A 21,530-nucleotide genomic window follows, 5' to 3' on the forward strand; every position below is an offset into this window, starting at 1 on the left:
TGTCCTACAGGCTGAGTATATACCTCGCACCCAGGTCTTACTGCAGAGTTCTCTTCTATACTCATTTCCCCCTTTTCATCTCTGTAGCTGAGCCTCACACTTCACCAGTTTCAGGATTCTCATCTTAAACTCAAGAATGCATAGTGGGACTGGTAGCATCACACATCCATGTATTCCATATCATTCGATGGCTGCATACCACCCAAAATGTAAACTGGGGCAGATGCTGGAAGGAAGACAAGTACATCATAAGAAGCAAAGTGTACCGGTGATCAAACACAAAAGGAAAGAACATGAGATTGTCTCTCATCCGACCTTTGCCATTAATCCAGCACTGAAGCTTAAATGTGTCAGGGTCAGGTTAGACTTTTGGATCTCAAGTGATGGCCCTGGTGTAGTGGCCACATTAGATTTGCAGATTGAAAGATGATGAACACTGCAGTCCCAGCAGGAATACAATGGTTTCCCTGCAGGTGAATGTCAGGCTCTCCTTTGCACAACAATTTTTTAGAAGACAACTTACTAAAACCATGTTTTTATGAGTCATCCAGGGAGGAAACCCTGCAGTAAGAACAATGTAAAAGTCATAAGTTCAGCACAAGGGTTCAGCTGGGTGCAATCTGATGTGAGATGTGCTTGCACAGCTGCAAGCACCCAAGAACAGCCATACTGACCATGCAAGTCAGATGTCCCTTGTTCGTTGTTGGTCTCTACAGCAACAGAGATCGGGGCCACATAGTACTCATCAAACTATGGATATACTAATCAGCCTGTGATGACCACAAGGGGAAAAAAATTACCACTTGTCTAAGCCTATCAAGGCCAACATCAAACAATGCCTTGTCCCACTGATGTTCAGCATATGCAATCTTGACATTGGGGTCGAGTGCTTCAAAGCTGGTAACTCATCAGTATCATCATAAGTGAAATGGTATGAACATACCAAGGCAAATAAAATATATGTTGGTATCCTTTGTTTTGTGATACCACTTCACAACATTTTCCAAAGCCTTTTGAATTGCGTCACTGACTTTGGAAAATTGAGGGAGCTTGGCCATGTTTTCCCATGACTTCTGTAAAAATTCAAGGACAGGAATCATCTGCCAGACAGAAGGGTTGCATGAGCTAGAAAAGGTTTGTGTAGCACTTGCTGGTTCCTGTCATTGTTGTCAGTGTATAAAGAATATAAAACATGTAGCTAGTCATAATGATGAACCTGTAGAACCTCATGCATTAACTTTAGTTTTTCCCAGTCCCTTCTGTCAAGTTGAAAATCTGCATAGGACTTCCCTTTGAGGTTTGGAACATTTTCGCTGTTGTCAGTGAGCTCAACAAAAAGATTGATGCCCTACTGAGATGCCACAGTTAGCTTAGCTTTAATACATAGTATACAAGAGAGACTTGCCTTCTGAAGTAACAGCATGTGTGAGATGAAACTATGCATTGAAGCCCAGCATGTCCACACCCACTGCATCAGCTCAAGGGTAGGAACATCTGCCTGCTTACATGATTGAGTGAAAAAAGCGTGAGCCTGTGGTGATGCACAAATCTGTCATATGTACCAATCAGTAGAATATCAGAAACGAGGGCTGCAAGATAGCATACCTGCTTCACAAGTGCTAGTGCCTTTCCAATTGTGTCCCCAACTCCAAATTCCTCATCATTGTCATCCTCCTCCTCCTGGTCACCCTCAACATCGACATCCTCTAAGTCAGCCTCTAAAGCATCCAGATCAACATCTTTACCTTCCAGCTGAGCATGTTTTAATGCTGCCTTGATCTTTTTGAGAAGCTTGCGAGCTGATGTCGGCGAGACAGTAGTGACAAAACATCTGGCAGCAAGGTTAATGGTATGTTCCATACATCTGTTCAAACAGTGAGATGTGCAACCATGTAGATGTGTACTGCGGTTACCTGACATGACCTTGTACAGGATCCCACATCTTCGCACCGGCATCCTTATTAGCATTGATGATACCAGCAAAGGCATCAAGGCACGTGTCGTTACTCAATGCATTATCACAGGTGAACCAACCAACCTGATTGTTATTTAGTATCACATAGATTAAAAACAAATGAAAACTTGCTTTTGGATGAAGACTATACCAGTCAACTGTGCACACAAGTAAATTAGCCATATTTGCTCCAGTATGGCATCCTTCGATGGGTGAAAAGGCCAGCTGCTCAGTTTGCAGTTTGCAGTCATTAGGTTTATCTGGTTGCGTGTGGATATAATGGCTGGTAACAGACAAAAATGGATCACCAGGGTTGGATGTCCAAGCATTGAATGTGAACGAAACTTTTCCAGGTATGTCCTACAGCAAGTCCACTGTTAAGATGGTAGATATCATAAAGAGAAAAGAAAAACACCTTGAGAATATCTTTTAGACAAGCTTCAGTAGCTGCTGCTTTCTTCATGATTTCCTGGCAAATGGCCTTATGGTGTGGAATGTCATTGTCAGATAAAGATGGTTGGAGGTAAGTTAGTAGGCAACAGAATGGGCATTTTTCCACGAGTTGGAATGCCTGTAGTTTTGAATTAGATATTGCTCCTATCTTGATGATGAATGGTATAGCCTTACCTTGTCCTTGCACACAATCAACTCCATGACATAGTCAAGAAGGCCACTGGTTGTAAATGCAGGTGCGTGTGGCTGATGAACTATGATCCCATCAAGACTTCATTGACTGAAATGTATGTTAATGACCAAGTCAAATGTCAGTGTGGGATCAAATATACCTGTCAAGGGTTCCAGTTGCATTGGACCTTGGACATGCCCTTTCATTCAAGGGAATACCTAATTTCTTGCAATGTTCTTGATAAACCTTGATATGATCACGATGCCTGTATTCTGTCATCAGCATAAATACATGAATCACTGATATGGAATACTTGCCTTGAGATATGAGTACAGAGGGTTGACATGCTGCCCTTGAAGAAGCATTGTCTTGTGGCAACACCATTCTTTCTAGTGAACACAGTTTTAGGCATCTTTCAAACAAAAAATCGGAGGCCTACTGGCAGACTGTGCACATGTGTCCTGACTCGACCAGCCCAGTATGTGGGTCTACATAATCATTTTTCTTGACAAAGATGGTATGAACATCTGTAGTTCATTCAGCCTTAGGACAGCGAGTCAAACCCTAGTTTGTACATGAGAAAATTGCAGATGAAAACAATCCTAGTGACTCACCTTACAGTCCACATCTCCCATAGCTTTTGTTGATGCATATGCACACTCCACATCATCCTCAGCTTCAGTGTCACCACCTACTGCATCAGGATGGTCAAGATCAGTACCACCAATATCTACATCACCATTGGATTCTCCATCATGAATGGAAGGAGTAGGGCTTGCAATAGTCTTGTGTGCGACCCATCATCTGGTAACAGCTAGATCATTGGCAGCTTTTCATTTACCTTGGGCAGTACTGGACAATGCAACATTGTCAGGATCAAGTATCCTCATTGAAGGTCAGGGTGCTCGAGTAGAATGACAAGTGCCAGCTATGATAGCTGCAGGGGGAGCAGCACCAGTAAAGAATGGGTGTAATGGAGTGGTCGTAGATGAGGAGGGGATAGGGTGCTCATCATCCACATCATTGAACCATACCATTTCGGACGCATCATTTAGCTTGCCATTTGGGCCAACAGCACTGTCAGACATCATGAGTTGTGTTCGGTCAATGAGAAGTCAGTTTGCCAGCTAATACACCTTTCAAATAGTGCAAACAGGTCATGGAAATGGAGGTGCCGATGGGTTCAAGATATCATTCAATGATAGATCAAGACATATCTTGCAACAAATTGCATGAGTCGCCAATTGAAAATCAAACATAACTTTGTCAAGTGATTTTGAAACATAGTGTCATCAAGGAGTCTGACTCACAGATGTGTGCCACTGAGAGTAAAGCCTCAATATCTGTCAAATTAATGTAGATTAATGTAGATCAATCACTGTATAGAGCAAAATCATATACAAGATGAGGGAAAGAAGTTGAGCTTGTACCACGGTTGACAATGTGTCAAGCAACTTGAATCACATGAACCAGCAAATCAAATGTAGATGCGGCCAGGTATATCTTTATTTCACTTCAAAGGTACAATTAATACTGATATTAGACTACAACATACTGCTTTCAGATCTCCCCCGGTCTGATGTATCTCCATGGTTCGAACAGGTTCAGCAATTCCTACAGGTTGTTGAACCAGGAACTGGACTGACAGTTTGGTTCCTCTCATGGCCCAAACCTTGGACTGGACTTCGGTCAAGTTCATAATGGTTCGAGTTCAAACCACAGTTCTGAACTGAACTCGGCCATCACTATCATGTACAGGACAGGAATGACAGTAAATATACTCACTCATAGGGCCCAACACCTCATCCAACACACTCAGTGATGGACATGAGGAAGGGATTGCTGAAGATTGGTCCTGAATTTGAAGCAACATTGAACCGATAGAACTGTGATTAGAAATATAGGGGTGCCTCTATCCCCTGCCGATGACTGTATCAACCTCAGCCATCACCTTAGCTAGCTGCTCAGAGAAACTTCTTGTTACCTCCAGCACTGCACACATTACTGCAGTAGTCTGACACCTGATTAGCCACACACCATTGGAAACAATGATAATAGTATTGGATCCAACTCCAAAGAAGGTGCCAAAAAGAAAAGCTATCTCCAGCTATGGATCTGTGGTTTTCTAATATGAATCTCGTGAATGATGGACCAGCATCTGCATTGCTTTACTATGGAATAGTTGTGACACCATGTGAAGACCAACAGATTAGACTCATCAAAGACGCCTACCATTTCCTGTTTCACATAATTCAGTCAAATATGTTTATCGAAACTAAGTATCAGTAAACTACAAAAAAGGAAACTAAATCAAAGTCAGCCACAGAGTTCATGACAGCCATCTATACTGGTGGTGGGCAATCCCCACCAGCAAAGTGGGATGCTTATATAATCTTCTCACTGCAGTAATGGCAAAGGAGATTGAAACCTCGAGTTCTGCACTGAACTAGAAAGACTCTTACCTCATACTCACAGGTGAATATGATTGAAATAATCCTTATTATAATGTTATCAGAACTGAATGTGTGATTTCGCATTTTATTGCAAGATACAGTACCAATGAAGCTTCATTTACCATCTCAAAGGGTGATAATAAAAAATCCATTCTGATAACATTGTAGAGGAAGTAAAAATACTCCAAAAGTTCACTGTGCACGAACTGGAAGAGTGGCAGGTTCGGTGTGCAATCACTGTGGAGGAAGACACCCCCTATGCAATATAAATTCTCAGCCACAAGCATGAATTTCTAAAAATGCATCATTACACGACTTACAGTTTCAGCGCATGACACATGTCATAATGCTCCTCAGCCTGACCTGTGGAGCCCACATTCATTGCCTCGTCAAATTAATGATATTATAGACTTCATTATAACTTACCATGCCTTCAAAACACTGAGAACAGCCCAGATCTCACAAAAAACAATACTGTAGAGCAAAGAGAGATCAACTTCAATGTGCGTGTGACAAATGATGGGACAAAGAGAATGATGCACCTCGAAATGCCCCACTTCCCCAGAATCTCTCTGACAAGGTCAAAGTCCTCAAACAACAACTTGCTGAGTCACAGCAAGCTCATGTGGTTACTGAGACAATCCTCGAGAAGACTTGCACTGCACTTGCAGAGCTGGAGGATAGGGTCCAGCACATCTGGAAACAGCTCTGTCTCGAATGCCAGAAAATCTGGCATGTCAAAGCACAACTTGTGACAGCACTCCAGATGGCCAGCCATTTTGGAGTGGAGAAGCGAATTCCACTCAAATCACACCTCAAAAGCAAGTCACACTGCCTTGAGCTCCTCAAGAAGCTTTCAGCTCACCACTCCGCATGTTTACAAGGTGAATCAGTTGCTCATGATAACAATCTCAATGGCACAAATGACAAGACTTAAGTATATTAAACTACTTCCCTTGCAAATACTGTACGCAACTTCATCAAATAATTACACACTGCACATAACATACTTTAGCTGTAACATACAGTAATTTTGACCACAATACAATGCACAAAAACTTGCTGTGGCATTAGAAATTGTGTTGGTTTCATGAAAAGAGTCCATTCAGGGGTTTTTGGCTTATATAAGCGTCCTGCTTTGTTGGTGGGGATTGCCCACCACCATCTATACTATTAGTTACCACTTGCTCCTGCACACCACATTTTGTGCATGCCTCAAAAACCACACTCTACCTACTACAAAACCTTCAAACTGCTACATCTATTTGAAACAATAATACACAAGAACATTTTATGAGTAAGCCATCGGAATTTTTGGACAACACGCAGTGCACTGAGCTTTAAATTTCCCCGATAATTGATGCTGGTCAGGTAATCTAATGACACGTGATATTGCTCAATCGATGTAAGACTTGAGTACATAATGATCATGAACTTCCAGTCCAGGTTCAACGTCAGCGGTCACAGTGGTAGCGAAGAAATCACCAAGTGTCCTCATACTTCCTAATGCCTGTAGCCAAAATTTTCGACCAACGATAGCACATACCAAGTACATTCACATGGGTTGTCTTTTTACCATAAACTTGAATTGCTTGTGATACTAAATGATGTCCAACAGGTCCGACATGGTCAAGTCAAGGACTTGGGCCGCTCCTGCTCTGAGTGCTCACCAGCAGCACTGAAACCTTGAGGCTCAGTTAGGTAATGATAATCATTTCAACTCTGAACATGACTTAAAGTTAAACCTTGCTCGAGATACTCAACTTGAACTTGAAACTGGACCAGCACGACCATGATGAGTCCGAAGTTCCTTTAAATTGACAGCCTGAGATGGAAAAAAAAATAGTATGTTATGTGTTTTTCGTTTGTTACAACTATAGTTCACTAAATGCGCCGCATACCTCATGACAGGTCCTGCGAATCTTTCATGGTTTCACACTTTCAACCCCATGATGGAGGATGTGTGCAACAGTGTGCAGCCACTAGTATCAAGAAAATGTTTGTATATCAAAAAAAGGAAATATATTCAGGTGTCCAGAGGATTTATGAAGTATATCCCTTCGAGTGGAGTGGGAGACCAAGAGCATCCCAGTGCGAGCCCTGATCTTGACTCACAGGGTCACACTCCACCGATGAAATCACCCATGACATTTCCAGACTCAGCGCACACACCACTCTCATCACTAACACCAGCATCACCTGCTAGTGCGCCCCTGTCGTCTCTACAGCCTTCATCCATGCTCCCATCATCTGACAGTATATCACCTCCATCAACAGATTTTGAGTCAACCCCAGAAGCACAATCCCAAGTGATTGAGACCCAAGCCATCTTCAAGTTGCTGCAGGCACTGGCATCAGCAGTGCCTGAAATCAGCAGCCCTGAATTCGCAGATGAGTCGCACCTCAAGGAGTCAGAGGACTCAGAGTATGATAAGTTGTTTGAAGAGATCATACAATGGCCTGGGGTATAGACAAATCTTCAATTAGCGCACTGACTCAATATCATACTATGTACAAACTCACATGATTGTAAATTTCCTGCTAGTCCATATTAAGACAATCCAAACTGGGCAAGGCTCAGTGACAGGTGTCGCTGACATAAGATCAACTCCATGACTTTAGGGTGATTTGGCTGCTCAGTCAATTACTTACCTCTCTCTCTATTCTATCCTCACAGCGTTAAATACAAGGACAAGGACAAGAAAAAATTACAAGGTGAGTAATCTCCTCCTCACTCATTCATTATCTCCAGTCAAAGATTAGACACTGACTCACAACTCCTATTGGTAGTGTTCACTACCCATATGCATCAGCACACAGAATTTTACCCCTTGTGCTATCGCTTGCATTGTTTGTAAAGGTGATTACTTGTACTTTAAATTGTAGTGAAGCTTATAGCGTGTACCAGAGAACTAGCATGGTGCTGCCTGTGCTGAATCAGTGGCCTTTTTCTCTCTTGTTCCTGTCCCTATGCTCATTCCTATTCTCGTCCTCTTCTCGGTCTGTTGCCTCTCATTATTGTCTATCATGTCCCTACGGCAATATATATATCATGTTGTGTAAGATTCTGATGATGCTAACAGACCAAACTTACTAGTAGTACTAAAACCACTTAAGACTGCGCCCTCATTAGCTAAGCTGATGAGCCACTGTGGTATTGATACAACGATTGTTGAAATCATTCAAATGTGTTTCTGACATCCATCATCATGTCAAAAACTAGTGTAGTTTTCTCTATATATCTGTTCCCTGCTCCTGCTGGCATCGAATCAACTCCCAAGGAAAATGCCTCTGAGCTCCAAAATGGACATAGTTCAGCAGATGAACTCCAATATTCAATGGTTGAGGACACCTTTGCAGTTCTACCTCCCATCAAAACATTAGATACTCTGAGTCCCCCCAGGGTCAAGCACAAACCCACTGCAAATCCCAGTCTGAGTGCATCAACTCTATCGAGTGCACGCTTGCTAGAACGCTTTACTCACTGGGCAGCCAAGACCAATCTCAAGTTGAAGTGCTCGTCATCAGGTGAATGTTTAGATTATACTCATGGTACAATCTGATACTAATCATTTACCTTCAAGCTCGACGTGTATACAACAAGGTCTTTCAGTCCATTGAGGACAAGTCTCACTCAGAGTTCATGGTGAGCGCCCATTCTTAGGCCGATGTGTCTAAGTCTTCATCTGATCGTCGTTTTTCAGGAGATTTCTAGTGTTGGACCAGAGGAATATGCAGCAATAGAACAGATTTGGGGTTGAAACCCAGGTGAGTTCTTGCTCAAGTTGGACCGCGAACTCGGAGGCTTATGAGATGCGCAATGTTTGAATGACAGATTAAACTATATTTGTTTGGAATGTACTTTATTCATTGAAATGCCTTCAGGTCTCCACGAAGCTCCGATGGCCATCATACAATCCTCATTCCACGACTTCTTTTGCAAAATACCCTACCCCAAGAGGCGGTTTCTCAAAATCAATTTGTTAACCAACATTACAAAAGATGGCACCATCCCCGATCTCAGGATATTGATGCAGAATGTGCGCAATCCCCAACTCACCCTCATTATCCCTGCCATTGGCCAGACTGCATTTACACAACATCTTGCTTCCTTATCCATAACATTGAGGATGGCTGTTGAAACCAATTCAGCACTACTAATGATTATCGTCGCGATAGTCCAAGAGCTCCATCCATATTCTTCACCTGTTAAGGGTTCAAATGCATTCAATGTGTTGCTCAACAAGCCACAGTGCAGTTGGGATGACTTTCACCCTGCGGTCGGCGGAGGAGACCTGGCCCTTGATTGACCAATAGTCGTAGAGGGGCACACATGGTGCTTGCTGAGATCCGTACGCTTCAAGGTGTGGCTCCAAGGGACAGAAAGCATTGATATCAATACCATTGATCCAAATCTATTCGCCCAGGGGGTAAGATTCCTCCTCCTCAAAATTTATATGCAACTGATTGTTTTTCAGTCTCTCTTTCCACTTGACAATAATATGACTGCTGTGCACACCATGATTAACAGGGGTGCCGAAGCGATCAGGGAGACCCTCATCAAGCTGTGTCAAAGCATGGCTCCTGAAATGGACCTTGTTCCCCTTCGAAATCCTGATATTAAGTTTTGATTGGAAAATGAGGATTTTATTGATGGACTTTTGGCGGCTATGAGCAAAACAGCATATGATCGCTATGCAACCTGGTACAAGAATACGCCCCAACCAAGAAAGCGTGGCAGGGCTGCATCTCAAATGGATGGACCAGCATCCAACACTCAACGTTCTCAGAGGAGGCAACACTAGGGTATCCTGTCATAATGCACGTCTCACTGTATATATCAAGAATCACTCATATAGTGGTACCATAATATGCATGTTTGTTATTTCATTTGTCAATACGTGATTTCCGAACCTGACAATGATATACTAGTAAATATAAGATCTTTGAACATGAATAGCACTTATATTCATGTTGGTTTAGTACCATTCCACAGACTTTGTCACAGCAGAACTAGGGAAACTCCAGCTCGTATCATATATATTTCTTTATAAATTGGCAGCTGCAGCAAGGTACCTTTCAACTGTCCAAGACGAATGTTCACTGGGATGAGATTTCCACCCCCATTTGTTTTGACCATTCAAAACAAGCACTTGAGTTATACATTGTCTTCTGAATTCATATCATTACACTCATTGCTGTTAGTTCACCAGTCATTATATGGCTTCCATCATATCCTAATCCACATTAAGACAATCCTCATTAGGAATCATTCAATCATTTAGCGAGACATTATATATAATGGTCCAGGTAGGTTTCTGACTTGTCACATCTTGACAATTCTCTCTATCTTTGCTCCTTATTTCTCTCACTTGTCGCTCTTTATTTACTCTCTCACTCATCACTCTTTATTCTCTCAGTTCACTTCACCCCTTTACCCCGCCCTAACTTCTGCCATGTCTGAACGAGAATCAGAGCATCACAATCCGACACACACTCTCATGTTTCCAGACCTCTCTGGGGTGGTTCCTACATCTGTGGAGGCAAGGGCAAAGCATCGCATCACTGTGTTGGAAGAGGAACTGCAAATGATGCAGCAAGAAAAAGGAACCAAGCAAAGGTTCATTACACAACATCTTACTCGCCCGATGCCTCTTGCTTATCTATTAACTCTCAAAGAAAGACAACTTACTATGTTTCTCAAGGCAGGGCGATTCACTGCATGGTTGTTCTATATACTAGCCTGGAAGATTTGATTGCCAAAAATGATCGCAGATACAAGGAGCAACTGGAGGAGAACACCACAGAGTATGTCATTCATTTTGTTCCACACTACGCTTAATTCTATTTTTCAGACAAGATCGCTTGCAACGTGGTTATATCACACTTGCGCAGGTTGTGCCTTGGCTACACCCCAAGCTTTCGGAACTTGACATCGATGACTGCGAAGATATGCTGAAAAAGGTGCATGCTCTCAACTCCAATGCTTACTGCACTGCATCCTAATATCTTGCAGTTCAAATGAGGGGCCGATGCGGCCCACAGTGACGATATGTCAACTCTCAAGGACCTTGTCGCTGCCTGGGTCAATCAAGATTTCCGCCCATTGTGTCTACTGAAGGCTGATGACAATCACTCCTGAGGCTTTGTACATGACACTTGTGGGAAGCTGCTCTGCCCTTCCGAATGGGACTGGAGTGATCCCCAGTGAGCACCAAACTCTTTTGGCTCATTTATGTGATGTTGACGCTTGAGAAGAGTGAAAGCCGGTATTTGCAACCAAACATCTGAGTATATCGTATCAGAAAATTCCTGGCCACTCTTCCTGTATGAGAATTATACAGTGGACAGCAACAACCTCGAGGAAGGTCTTTTCAAGTCTAAGATTCTGGTGCAGGTTAGTAACTTGTCTTAGTAGTCATAAAATTTACTCCAAGTTTTTATGGTGCTAGGCTTTCAAAGCTACATTTACATCTCCGTCTTCGGCCAAAGAAGCTGATGGCGATGGCGACAGAGCCAACATCTTGGAGAATAACAGGCGTGCTAGGCGTGCATTGAACCAAGCCAAGGTTAAGACATGCATGGCCTCCATCATCAATATGAGGAAGGTCACTGCTCGTTCTATCGCATATGTTGTTTGCCAGGTGAGTACAAGTGATTACCCGCCATTGATATACATACAATCTTTCACAGGTTTGTTTCGCTCTATCGGGTGTCACATCTTGGCGCACCATAGATGGTGACTTTGATTATGAAATGTTCTGGAACAACATTGTGGATTTTTTCGAGGACGTCCCTGGCCCTGTTGCACAATGTAGGGTGACCCAACTTCTCAAGTGGTGGACCAGGTAACAAATTGTCATGCCTCATGTATCTAATCTCTAATCCTACTGTCTAGGAAGATTTTTGGAAGAAACCATCATGAGGACCTAACACCAGACGTCATGTCCAAGATGTCTGTCACTGCATTAGCCGAGCAGAGAAAGGCAATAGAGGATGCCGTGTTTGACTCAGACTAAAGTAATCTTTGTACCTCACTCAATTATTTCACCATAGTTACTTTAACATCATTGTAATGTCATTTACTGGTATATATGAATATTGGGAACAGGTCATATTGCTTGGCGTCGGTGTACAATCTACTGCAACATATATTACACCCCCACATACTGCCAAGTTTGATGGACACTCTGAATGTAAATAACTGTGCAGGGTGCTGCAACAACTCACATTATGTCGCCTGTATGCAGATCACCCCATGGAAAGTTGATCATCCGCAATCTCCAGCTAAAGAGAACCAATTGAGGACCCAAAACATGAGAGGCATACTCAGTAGGTGATATAACTGTGGCAGATGCTAGTATATTAAAATAGATGTGAACGGATAGCCAGCTTAACAAAAAAAATCGTTCCTCTGGGGAATGATCTGATCTTGAGACGAAAGCACAAAGACTGAGGATAACTTACTAAATGAACTTCTGGAACTACCTTTCAATCCTTTCATGACCCCATCGTCATGTCATTTATGCTTGTAACGGCAAAATAATATCACAAGCCCAATTTGTGATATCCAGAGTGCCACTGGAACAGAAAAATATTAGTTATTGCTGTTATTTGACTTTGTCGAGGCTGGTCAGAATAGACTGACTTCCACCATGAAGGTCAATCCGGACAGGCATGCCATATTGTTGATTGTTGCGTGACTTTCGTGCAGAAAGAGTTGCCTGCTGTGGTTAGCACTTGGCACCAATTTGACAGTCTTGAGCCTCAGGCTTAGCATTTGCCATATCTTCAAGACAGGCTGATCTTATATTAATTGGATAAAGTAAAGATTGATGTTAGAGTAGGGTGTTGTGTCGGTTTGTAGAAGGAAGCGGCCCTCATCTGGTATATTTGTAGCGCACCATTTATGTCATATGATTTGTCATTGTACAGACAGTGTGTGTCTTGAATGAATTGTAGATGCAATCAGTAGAGGTGCGTATGTTCGATGCAGAAGTTTTCTTCGGTGACTATCATATGGGTTAAAACATATTTTGTTGTCCCCATATTCATCATAGTTCCTCCAAGCATGAAACACACCTCCTACGTCGCATGTTTGACTTGCACAAAATTAAATTGGGGATGGAGCACGATCACCAAAAAATGTCGAATGTAGCAGATTGCCAATATCTGGCTGGATATGGCACTTTAAACCAGCAGTTCGCAAATATGCGACCACCCCGTGACTGTGTGAATCGGATACCACAAGCAAGATTTTACGCCATCTCAGCCATCGTCGATTGAGTGCAAACTGCTAAGCAGGGCCGGAAGCATACAATGGGCCAAACACACTGATGATGGATGCGATGTGAAGTAATCACAAGAGTCGGTGCGAAGGGCATCGTGGACCTCTCAGTCGGCCTAGGCAATTGTCTATCACATGAGATTTGAGTGCCTTATAGGCCACCAAGTGACCAGGCTGTCAAACTCGATCTCGCGTTTTCTCGTCATACAGCCAAATATTGAGAACAGACATTCACAAACGGGAGGAAACGTATCGACTTTCACATCAAGTAGTCTGTGTCGACTAATCTTCGCACGACTGAAATAATGCACACCAATTATGGGCGCTGACGTCTGTGCCGACGTTGATAAGTCTAGACTACAATCAACTTCCTTAGCCAGCGTTTTGTATTTCCTTTGCGTTAAAATTCGCTCAGAAGATAGTGTCTCGAGCACACCACAACTTGATTGGCCGTCTTTGAAACACATTCTTCCTACATAAGGTTATATATTGTCATGTCAACCCTCCCTCCATATTTGTAGACATTGTTGCGATTGTTATCAATATATGGTATAATATGGTATTTTAATATGTTCATCGGTTTACTGATGATATACCGGGTGTCAATCTTGAGGTGTGGATTCTGATCTTTGTCAACGTGGCAGTTGTCCAGGGACCATTGATGCTTGGACTGCATTGCTTGGAGCTCATCGCGAATGTCATTCGAGACGAAAGGCAGTGGAGATGCGCTACCAGCAGGAAAGGACTTAGCACGGCGACAAACCCGGTGAAGATGATTTTCACTCATCCGATCTGTCTCATACTTTTCGTCGCGAAGCCTTTCCTGCATGAGTCATTTGCATATAGTATTTTCATCGGTGTTATTGAACACGACGATCACAGACTGGATGTTTGGGTGTTCGTTCACGATAATTGACTTTGCCTATTCAGGGACAATATCATCTCTGGTGGTAGGCATGTTCACTGCCCAGGCTCGCATTTACTGCCTATGTCAAACTGCTACGAGATCCTCACACACTCGTGCAGATTTAGAACTTATGCATTGCACTGTTTATATTTGCCTGTATCTTCACTTTCGTCGCACTGCGCAGACCGCGCGGTCCCCAGCCGGCTACATACGGCCACCTCCAGACGCTCGCCAACCTCGTGGATGAGTGGTCGCCTGTGATGTGGTGGGGACACAAAGAGGATGGAATTCCGTACTGTCATGCTGGTAAGGTACTTATATGCTCGCAATATCACTGCTTTGACACTTTTACAAAGGGACGAGCGATCACCCGCTACCGGATGTGAAGATGGACTGTGTTTATGCTGGTTCCGGTGCTGGGTCTCTGGTACCCCTCTCATGAGAAGTACTTGTTTTTCTTTTTTCAAAGGGTTCAATGATACGCGTACAATTTTTATGCTGCTTGCTGCGCTGTAGGTAGTGACATTATTCCAGCTCGGACTTTATAATACCATGATGGATGATTGGACAAATCTATATGAGTTGTAGAGGATGGAATATGAATCAGAAGCGTACAGGTGGGGCTGTGAATGCCAGTGAAATTGGCGGACATTAAAGAATCAGAGTCTCGGTAGGATCGTATCACATGGTACGTACTACTTGCTGTGGTAGGCAATATGTGGTCGGTCTATATGTAGTGACCGACGAACAAATCATTATCAACTGTATATCTGAGATCTGAGCGTGCATCATGAGTGATATTAACTGCATGGGAAATGGTCTTGACCTGAAGTAGATGACCATCACATACCCTCAATTTAAACATCCACGAAAACGAGACTGCGAATTGTCTGAAACGGTCACGATCTCCTCAAAATCTCCTACAAATATCGAGATTCGAAGTCAACATTCATCGTTCTGCTGTTTCGGAGTGCGCTTATCGAGTCCACTACCGTAATACACAACACCAATTCTCTTCGCAACGGGAACAGATCGGATACGAAGAAGTCATTGTCAAATGGCAATCTGAATATCAAGCTGTGCCATATGTTGACGTCAGCAAGCTCGAGAACATCACCATTGATCCATAACCTTGTTTGAGCCAAACCTCAGCATCAAATGCTCTGCTTGCGAAAGATACCGAACACTAACGACGGATATGAAACACCGTTGACTATCAGTTGAGCAGGCAAGTTGATACAAGGCAGTCGCGGGTTGCAGGTCACGTAAAGGGCAAAATCATTCGATGTACACCAGTGGGTGAGGGAAATTGCCATAGTGGGAGAATATGGCACTGTCTTTGTGTAATCTGTAAACCTGCATCAATGTGGCAGGCTGAGTATCGTAGTTTGAATGCGTGACTGGCAAGACTTACCATTAAATCCTGTACTGCTCTGCCACAACTCATTATCTCCGACGACGAAGGCAACTTCAATGTTTGCAGGGCAGGTATGAAGATGACAAAAGTCGTGTCATGAGGACGCAGGATTAATGTTGAAACGACAACCAGATTTTGTGGAAAAAAAATGTCGGAGGCGGGATGCGAGCAACAAGAGTGAAGAAACAGGTACTGCCCAGGTCGGTGTGCAAACCAAGGCTGAAATCTGGGATGGTGCGTGAATAAGTTAGCTGGTGAATATGATATGGCATTCAGTTGGCTGTTCAGTGATGATTGCAACATAGGTCGAGCTATAGAGTCTGGGGTCACTTCATTGTGAGTTCCGTAAGGGTGTTCTCCGGGACTTTGTTTGCTCAGGGTTTGAAGTTGATGAGTTACTAACGCCATGGAATATGGGCGTAGAATAAAGCTGAAGTACTAAGAAGCCAGCATATGCATCAAATCGATCATGCTTGCTCTCGGAAGGGCACATATATGGCAATTGGATCTAACCCTAGAACAGGATTTTGATTCACCTCGGAACAATATCACACAACCACTGCTTAGCACCGCTCCTGCATCACTCTCTACCAGTGATAAGCTTACGCTTAGCCTGTTTTAATGCAATATAACGACCCTATACCCTGATAAATACCGCGTCACATGGCCGTTTTTCCATCATGAAGTCGCACCATACACCAGAGGCTATGGCCATAAGTGAAATATATTTAATCTGGGTGTTCATAATGCCCACATGCACTGTTCATCCCCAACAGGTTTCTCTTATTCCAGCATCCCCAGAACGATCTCTCCTCAGTCTCTTTATCCGTCTAGTCCGAGCCCCTCTTCATTCAAGACTGTCTTCCCTGTGTCTGCCTCCCATGGCAGCTTCTTCCAAACCGGCAGATGAAAGTTCGCATCCATACGACGCACTCCCGAATGACCAGGACTTTGGCTGGATGATATCTGATGCGAAGTTCTCTGTTGATACTAGAACCAATTTCTACGACCGCAGTCTGACAAGTCGGAGATATGCCCTTGTCGGAATGGCATGCTCAGGTATCTTTGGCTGCTCATGCATCGTTGCAAGCATCATCACTTTAGCCAACCAAGGAGTCTTCGGAGTAACCAGTGTGACTAACTGACTCTACATATTTGCCTGGTTCCTGGTTGCCCATGAAGAGGGAGATATTGGCCCTGGCACTTGACTTAATCGTCACATTGTGTACCGAGTCCATAGGCTTCGTACACGGTATTTCATTGCGCTCTGCACTAGCCTCAGAGTCTCGGCTTCATTTCAACACCAATCTGCGCCTTCTGACCGCAGCTCGTGGATGGTATAACCCTAACGGCGCCCTGCTTAACGTCATCTTGGCTGTCCTCCTCATCATATCCTACAGCTCGGTTTCATTCATCGTATGTCTCAACACTCGAAGCTCTGACTTGAGTGAGAGTGTTGCCATTGTGGGGTTACCTCTCCTCATTTTGGGCATCGCACTCCTCCTCCAGGTGATGATCGCATTGTCAGCGATGCGTGCTGTCAAAATATTGACGTGGAGCTCCTCACCTTTCGACTTGACCGCCGCACTGGTCCACCACACGCAATTGTCCCCTGTTACATTACGGTGCATGCGTTGTGTGTCTAACTTAGACACGTTTGGAGGTCCAGCGAAGCCATCAGAGATACAGCCCTCTGCGTGGCATGCTCACCCTAGCATCCGGAAAGTTGTCATTTTTCTTTGGGTGATCGTTGCAGCATGCGCTGGATGGGCCGCACTCGTCATGTATATGTGGAATAACTATTCGGAAGAGTGGGGCGGTCTTTCAGTGGACATTCTTCCTCACCTGGCAGTCCAATGGCATCCAGTATCCTATACCAGGTGTTGATCTTGAGGTGTGGATTCTGCTCTATGTCAACATGGCAGCTATCCAGGGGCCATTGACACTTGGGCTCCATTGCTCGGAGCTCATCGCAAATGTCATTCGAGACGAAAGACAGTGGAGATACGCTAGTACCAGAAAGAAAGGACTTACGACGGCGACGAACCCAGTGAAGATGATTTCCAGCCATCCGATTTGTCTCATCCTTTTTGTCGCAAAGCCTTTCCTGCGTGAGTTATTCACGCCTCATTTTCTTTATCGGTGTTATTGAACACTGTCATCAACGATCACAGACTGGATGTTCGGGCTTGCAATCAACTTAGGCACTGAAAGCACTGTTCACCCCATACGCCCTGATTACCTCATAAGCCCTGATTACCTCACAGGCACTGACAACACCGTAGGCACTAGCAGCGCCGTAGACGGGCAACTGGCCGGCTTGGGGGTATCTATGTTCACTGCCCAGGTTCGCACCTACCGCCTATGTAAACTGCTACGACATCCTCATGCCCTCCTGCAGGTCTGGAACTTATGCATAGCGCTCTTCATATTTGCCTGTTTCTTCACTTTCGTCGCACTCCGCCGACCACGTGGCCCCCAGCCAGCTGCATACGGCCACCTCCAGACACTCGCCAACCTCGTGGACGAGTGGTCGCCTGTGATGTGGTGGGGACACAAGGAGGACGGAATTCCGTACTGTCATGCTGGTAGGGTACTTATGTTCTCACGATGATGCTGCATTGACACTTTCACAAAGGGACGAGCGATCACCCGCTGCCGAAAGTGAAGATGGACTGCGTTTATGCTGGTTCTGGGTCTGGGTCTGGTTCTCTGGTACCCCTCTCGTGAGAGGTACTTGCTATGCTTTTTAAGGACATTTTTTCAATTTCTCTTTGTAAATAGAGGAACTATATTCACATCAGGCTGGCGATGCATTGACGGGCACACAACCAGCCGTGCCATCGAATGATACATGTACAATTTTTATGGTGCTTGCCGCATTGTAGGTAGTTCGTCTTAATATTGCTGTAGCTTGGACTTAACGGATGAATGGACAAATCTATACGAGCTGTGGAGGATGTGTTGAGTTGGAATATGAATAGGAAGTGCACAGGTGAGCTGTGATTATGAGTGAAATTGGCCGACATTAAAGAATCAGAGTCTCGGTGGGATCGTATCGCATATAGTACATACTACATGCTGTGGTAGGACCTGTGGTCAGTCTATATGTAGTGACCAACCAACAAATCACCATCAACTATGTATCTGAGATCTGAGTGCGTATTGATATCAACTGCGGTCTTGACCTGAAGCAGAGGACCATGACATACCCTCAATTTAAACATCCATGAAAACGAGACTGCGAATTGTCTGAAACAGTCATGATATCCTCAAATCTCGTACAAATATTGAGATTCAAAGTCAACATTCATCGATGCATCGTTCTGCTGTTTCAAAGTGCGCTAGTCGATTACAACAACTTGCCATTACCGTAACACACATAACACCAACTCTCTTCGCAACGGGAACAGATCTGGTACGAAGTCATTGCCAAACGGCGATCTGAATATTAAGTTGTGCCATATGCGCTCTACATGTGCTATCGAATAAGTGAAAATTAGGGTAAGGATTGACGTCAGCAAACTCGAGAACATCATCGACCCACAAGACATCTACTTCGTTTGGCCCAATTCTTGGCCTTGAATAACCTGCTTGCAAAAAATCTTGAACACCAACGACGGATGCAAAACCACGTTAGTGACGAGTTAAACAGGCAAGTCAATACAAATCGGTCGCAGGTTGCGGATCACGTAGAGGGCAAACCATTCAACGTACACTGGCAGGCGAGGGAATTTGCCACAGTGGGAGGGTAATTTGTGCAAGGCGTAACCATACATTGGCCTGAGTATTGCAGTTTGAAAGACTTACCATCAAATCCTGTACCACTCCGCCACAACTCATGACCTTTGACGACAAAGGCAACATCAAAGTGTGAGGGCAAAGGTAACTTCTGACAATCGTGATTGGGAATGGCCAGATGGACTTGAATCCTATTGTGTCGCTGATGTGATTTCATCGAGGGATCCTAGAAGTAGGATGTATTGAAACATGTCATACACACTGATGGAAATCGATGCGGAAAGTACTGGTCGATGTTAATGTTTGCAGAGGCTCCGATATACTGAGGGAGTATAAAGGATACGGAAGCCAGGCACTGGCAGATCGTCGTTCCTATATATGGCAGGAGGTATCGGGCATAGTGAAAATGCTGCGCCACTGTGGCTCCCAAAGTTCAAACGGCGAGCGCACATCTACTGCTAGTCACTGAAACCTCCCAGTGCTTTCAAGTGGGCACCGATTCATTTGGCACGCTCGCAAATATATCATCAAGATTCACACAAGTACTCCTGCAAGTCAGGTCTCCCATATTTTGTTTCGACTGTCCTTGTTGCTAAACAATCTTTCATATTGCATTGTAGTCTGATTCCTTCACATACAATATTGGTTTCTTTCTTCCAAACGAGTGACCGCGCATGGTCGTGGGCATCATCTCAAGACGCAGTCAGTACTACCTTTCTTCGCTTTTTCGGTCCTCCATGGTATTTGTTGCCTGCCTCTTTTCTACTGCTGCTGAATGAACACTCAACCAGAGGCCCTCAACTCGAATACTTTACTTCTATCAAATATACTATCTCCCCCCTCCAACTCCAATGCTTCACAAACGCTCATTCCGCAAGCGTCCGACTCCCATCTTCCCTGCTTAGAAAGTGTGCAAGGGTAGAGCGCATTATCTCCCGTATGCTCCTTTATATTCGCATTCTTACCTGCGCGCTGCCGCTGCATATCCTCTGCCATGCTCTCATCACCGCTTCCCCCGCTGTCAAGTGCATATTACAGAAGCGCTCAGAGAAGAATGTCATGAGACCTGCTACGCTTCCAGAAAACAGCACATGAGAGCAGGTATTCATGCTGTATTAGCTGCCAGCAAAAATAAGAGTAGGAAGACGGTGTAGGCGCGTTTAGTACAAGAGATTGCTGTTGTCAATGCAAAGCCATTACTAACAATGAGCTGGCACACAAATAAGCTATGGTTAATAGGTATGTGCAACTTCGACGTCGGGTAACTCTCATTGACACATTGCGCAGGGGCGATGCGCTCGTGAAGTGAAGATCTTGTACATTTACTGTATTTTCACCCTTCTTGTTATAGACCGCGAAATCCAATGCAATATGACGGTGTGATTCCTCAGCTTCTTTTATATGATCCAATGAATACTACATCATTTTCAGCACTTCGGACTTGGTACCGGGCAGAAGTGCTCTCTGGTGTGGTTCCTCGAACGCCTTGTTGGTAATCTTGATGCACTTAGCAAAATTGGGGAGCTCTTTACACGTGTATTGGTGAACAGGGGTTCTACGGTGGATCGAGGTTTGTTAAATGATTCATACCGCTAAAAGTCAACACAGCTTTCATAGGGTCCTCACTGCTTACTTCTTGTCTGTTTCTCTATCGAACGTTGCATCCAAACCAAGTTCTGACTAGGTGTAATGCACTGACCCGTTAGACTAGCTTTTTCTCCGACAACGAGGGTCGCATCCATTCAGCTTCCCAACATTGGCAACGACTGTCTCAGCAGTCACCATTGTATCGTGCAATGTTCATAGAGGAAGATGAGAGCGACAAGGAGACAAACGTGTTGGGGAACCCTGTACTAGCCCAGATGTGGTCGTCCCATATCAGTTTTTACGCCATCCAAGCAAGGGTTTGACTAATAGGGACAAATCAATTACGCCTGAGATGCATTAATTGATCAACCTGACGTTCTTACCAAGGTGAGCATCTTCGAAGTCGCATTGAAGTTGTATTTGCTAAAGTTACATACATGCAGTCAGATATCACTGCTTCCGATGACTCTAACCTGCAAACTCATTTGACTTCTAATCTTGTGCCTCATTGGCCTTACTTGGTCGACAAACAATGGCAGGTCTGTGCATCTTGCAAGGA

The 21,530-nt window shown here is 44.1% G+C and overlaps 7 protein-coding genes across 7 annotated transcripts; 6 read left to right on the forward strand and 1 right to left on the reverse strand.

Moving 5' to 3' along the window:
- Positions 1-917: 917 nt before the first annotated feature.
- On the reverse strand, positions 918-3,113 carry BJ212DRAFT_1278098 (uncharacterized protein; the record flags this gene model as incomplete). Its single annotated transcript, XM_041331408.1, has 7 exons — positions 918-1,157; positions 1,217-1,348; positions 1,615-1,773; positions 1,919-2,237; positions 2,767-2,851; positions 2,880-2,968; positions 3,019-3,113. Coding segments are annotated over 7 exons (1,119 nt in total), but the record flags the coding sequence as incomplete, so codon positions are not given.
- Positions 3,114-7,949: 4,836 nt separating this feature from the next.
- On the forward strand, positions 7,950-8,793 carry BJ212DRAFT_1302037 (uncharacterized protein; the record flags this gene model as incomplete). The annotated part of the gene is made up of 4 exons (XM_041333211.1): positions 7,950-8,032; positions 8,256-8,560; positions 8,617-8,678; positions 8,737-8,793. The coding sequence occupies 4 exons, from the start codon at positions 7,950-7,952 to the stop codon at positions 8,791-8,793; spliced, it is 507 nt and encodes a 168-aa protein (XP_041189782.1).
- Positions 8,794-8,907: 114 nt separating this feature from the next.
- On the forward strand, positions 8,908-9,663 carry BJ212DRAFT_1483795 (uncharacterized protein; the record flags this gene model as incomplete). Its single annotated transcript, XM_041340679.1, has 3 exons — positions 8,908-9,312; positions 9,397-9,462; positions 9,511-9,663. The coding sequence occupies 3 exons, from the start codon at positions 8,908-8,910 to the stop codon at positions 9,661-9,663; spliced, it is 624 nt and encodes a 207-aa protein (XP_041189783.1).
- An 825-nt stretch (positions 9,664-10,488) lies between these two features.
- Positions 10,489-12,051, forward strand: BJ212DRAFT_1483796 (uncharacterized protein; the record flags this gene model as incomplete). Its single annotated transcript, XM_041340680.1, has 8 exons — positions 10,489-10,652; positions 10,712-10,840; positions 10,888-10,996; positions 11,202-11,239; positions 11,291-11,429; positions 11,485-11,676; positions 11,726-11,880; positions 11,931-12,051. 8 exons carry the CDS (start codon positions 10,489-10,491, stop codon positions 12,049-12,051), a joined length of 1,047 nt encoding a protein of 348 aa, XP_041189784.1.
- A 2,000-nt stretch (positions 12,052-14,051) lies between these two features.
- Positions 14,052-14,476, forward strand: BJ212DRAFT_1375060 (uncharacterized protein; the record flags this gene model as incomplete). The annotated part of the gene is made up of 1 exon (XM_041336426.1): positions 14,052-14,476. The coding sequence occupies exon 1, from the start codon at positions 14,147-14,149 to the stop codon at positions 14,471-14,473; it is 327 nt and encodes a 108-aa protein (XP_041189785.1). The 5' UTR covers positions 14,052-14,146.
- A 1,913-nt stretch (positions 14,477-16,389) lies between these two features.
- BJ212DRAFT_1483797 (uncharacterized protein) lies at positions 16,390-18,373 on the forward strand (the record flags this gene model as incomplete). Its single annotated transcript, XM_041340681.1, has 6 exons — positions 16,390-16,767; positions 16,826-17,470; positions 17,496-17,754; positions 17,818-17,990; positions 18,045-18,231; positions 18,282-18,373. The coding sequence occupies 6 exons, from the start codon at positions 16,390-16,392 to the stop codon at positions 18,371-18,373; spliced, it is 1,734 nt and encodes a 577-aa protein (XP_041189786.1).
- A 1,950-nt stretch (positions 18,374-20,323) lies between these two features.
- Positions 20,324-21,294, forward strand: BJ212DRAFT_1302040 (uncharacterized protein; the record flags this gene model as incomplete). Its single annotated transcript, XM_041333212.1, has 5 exons — positions 20,324-20,440; positions 20,539-20,623; positions 20,736-20,761; positions 20,816-20,954; positions 21,191-21,294. 5 exons carry the CDS (start codon positions 20,324-20,326, stop codon positions 21,292-21,294), a joined length of 471 nt encoding a protein of 156 aa, XP_041189787.1.
- Positions 21,295-21,530: the final 236 nt, after the last annotated feature.

The sequence above is a fragment of the Suillus subaureus genome (genome assembly GCF_016647635.1).
Source record: "Suillus subaureus strain MN1 chromosome Unknown BJ212scaffold_30, whole genome shotgun sequence".
Classification (NCBI taxonomy): Eukaryota; Fungi; Basidiomycota; class Agaricomycetes; order Boletales; family Suillaceae; genus Suillus; species Suillus subaureus.